General features: G+C 54.0%; 1 protein-coding gene across 1 annotated transcript in view; it reads left to right on the top strand.

The window, feature by feature from the left end:
• Nucleotides 1–1,080, top strand: part of LOC113208546 (uncharacterized) — a 104,091-nt gene extending 103,011 nt beyond the window's left edge. The window contains exons 8-9 of the mRNA XM_052271384.1: nucleotides 541–637; nucleotides 837–1,080. Coding sequence (XP_052127344.1) covers nucleotides 541–637; nucleotides 837–1,068 — 329 coding nt within the window. The 3' untranslated portion in view covers nucleotides 1,069–1,080. The remainder of the gene's footprint in view (nucleotides 1–540; nucleotides 638–836) is intronic.
• Nucleotides 1,081–2,099: the final 1,019 nt, after the last annotated feature.

The following is a 2,099-nucleotide window of genomic DNA, read 5'->3' as shown; positions in this document are numbered from 1 at the left end:
CTCTCTCTCTCTCTCTCTCTCTCTCTCTCTCTCTCTCTCTCTCTCTGCCTCCCTCCCTCCCTCTCTCTCCCTCGCTCGCTCACTCCCAGCAGTCCACCGCTTGAAGTAGGCGGACACAGCTCTCTACTTCAGACGTGCGTACAATCACCGTAATGACAGCGCCCAAATGTTATTTTTGTACAAAATTATTTAAGAAGAGGTTGTGACCGCCGGGGACGCAACTCGGTGCGGATTTTGGGCCGCGGGAAGTCTGTTGTCATTTCGTCATTCCAAAGCTAATCAGAACTGTAATGTTTAACATTTATACGTACATGAAAATGCATTTTTCTTTCTACCATAATGTATCTATTGAACAAAATGAATTTTTCTACAAAGACATGTGTTCGGCTTATTAATTTGCTTCCTTGCATACCTCATCACTACAACCACATGTGCGACATGCGATTGTACAGCTCTGGGCATTACTGTTGTCCTTATTCTTTTCAGACCTCTCTTGACTCGACTGAATTTTCGCCCCCCGCCGTTTCCCGTTTGTTGTAGGAAAATTCAGAAGAGAGTTTTCCCACACATTCGGCTGCAGCTGCCGCAGCAGACAGATTCATCGCGGGAGCACTGTCCACTGCGCAGCGTCCAACAGGTACACCTGTGAATTGAATTTCTTGAATACCCGAAACCCAAAGATATATGAATATTGGAATATTTTTAATGACTAAATGACGTTGAGTTAAAATACCTTTTTTTAAAAAGTTTGCTCCTACTTTGCCCCTTACGTACTCATACGTGTTACACTCGGTGTTACGCACTTTTCACGCCTCTCTAATGCGTTTCTCTGGCAGGTGCCGGACGCCCTCCGCGCCGTCAAGCCCCTGTACCCCGCCCGCCACGCCCACGGAGCTGCTGCCGCTGTACACGCCGCCTCCTACGCCCCACCGGCCGCCCGGGTTCCAGCCCTCCGTGCGCCTGCTCGACTCGGACGGCCAAGACGGTCCTGGCCGGGACCAGCGGGGCGCTGGGCCAGGGAGCCCCTGCCCGTCGGACCGACCGCTCGTCCCGCCCGGGGCGAGCTGACACCGAGTCCGCAGGACGCAGTGCTGGGGCGGGGACACGCCCCCGGTACCAGCCTTTGGTACAAGCCCTCGGCACCAGCCCTCGGTACCAGCCTTTCTGCTAGCCTTTGGTACCAGCCCTCGGTACCAGCTTTTGGTACCAGCCTTTGGTACAAGCCCTCGGCACCAGCCCTCGGTACCAGCCTTTCTGCTAGCCTTTGGTACCAGCCCTCGGTACCTGCTTTTGGTACCAGCCTTTGGTACAAGCCCTCGGCAGCAGCCCTCGGTACCAGACTTTGGTACCAGCCCTTGGTACCAGCCCTACCAGACTTTGGTACCAGCCCTCAGTACCAGAGTACCAGACCTCGGTACCAGCCCTCGGTACCACCTTTTGGTACCGGCCCTTGGTACCAGCCCTTGGTACCAGCCCCCAGAACCAACCCATGGTCTTACCCTGGTGTTGGCAATTGTGCGATGTCCGGTTTTATTAAGCTCAAGACTTGACAAAAGCAAGCTCTTCGCGATGACGGCATGACAATGTTACTATCTCTTACGAGCGCAGACTGTTATCTGCGGATGAATATAAAATACGGTGTCTCTATGTCTTCTACGAACATCATCTGTGTGTGTGTGTGTGTGTGTGAGAGAGAGCTCTTGTCTTTTCGTGATTTATGTGACCCTCACTTACAAGAAGAGTTATGCGAGTCTTAATTCCCGGTTTGGCCGTGGTTTTTGCGCCCAAACTCGGCGTATATTTGCTTCTTATCTATGTTGGTGGCGTGACGCGAGCGGCGCGGTCAAATTCAGTCCCGCCCGAGTGTCATGCATGTTCCGGGGGTACTACTTCAGGGGAGCGCTGCACGAAGGGCACGAAGTACTAGTACGTCGCCTTGGTAGTGTACCCAGGGGCGGGGGGCTGCACCGGGATGTACCGGACGGGACCAGCAGTTGGCAGCACTGGTAATTGGCACACTCGCGCGCCCTGTCTGTCGTCTGTCTGTCTGCTCGTCTCGTGACATGGGATCCCCCCCATGACCGTGGCAAGGGCGTTAT

This window comes from Frankliniella occidentalis, unplaced genomic scaffold (genome assembly GCF_000697945.3).
Source record: "Frankliniella occidentalis isolate FOCC.00 unplaced genomic scaffold, Focc_3.1 Scaffold160, whole genome shotgun sequence".
NCBI classification, from domain to species: Eukaryota; Metazoa; Arthropoda; class Insecta; order Thysanoptera; family Thripidae; genus Frankliniella; species Frankliniella occidentalis.
This window is presented reverse-complemented; position numbering and strand designations above follow the sequence as displayed.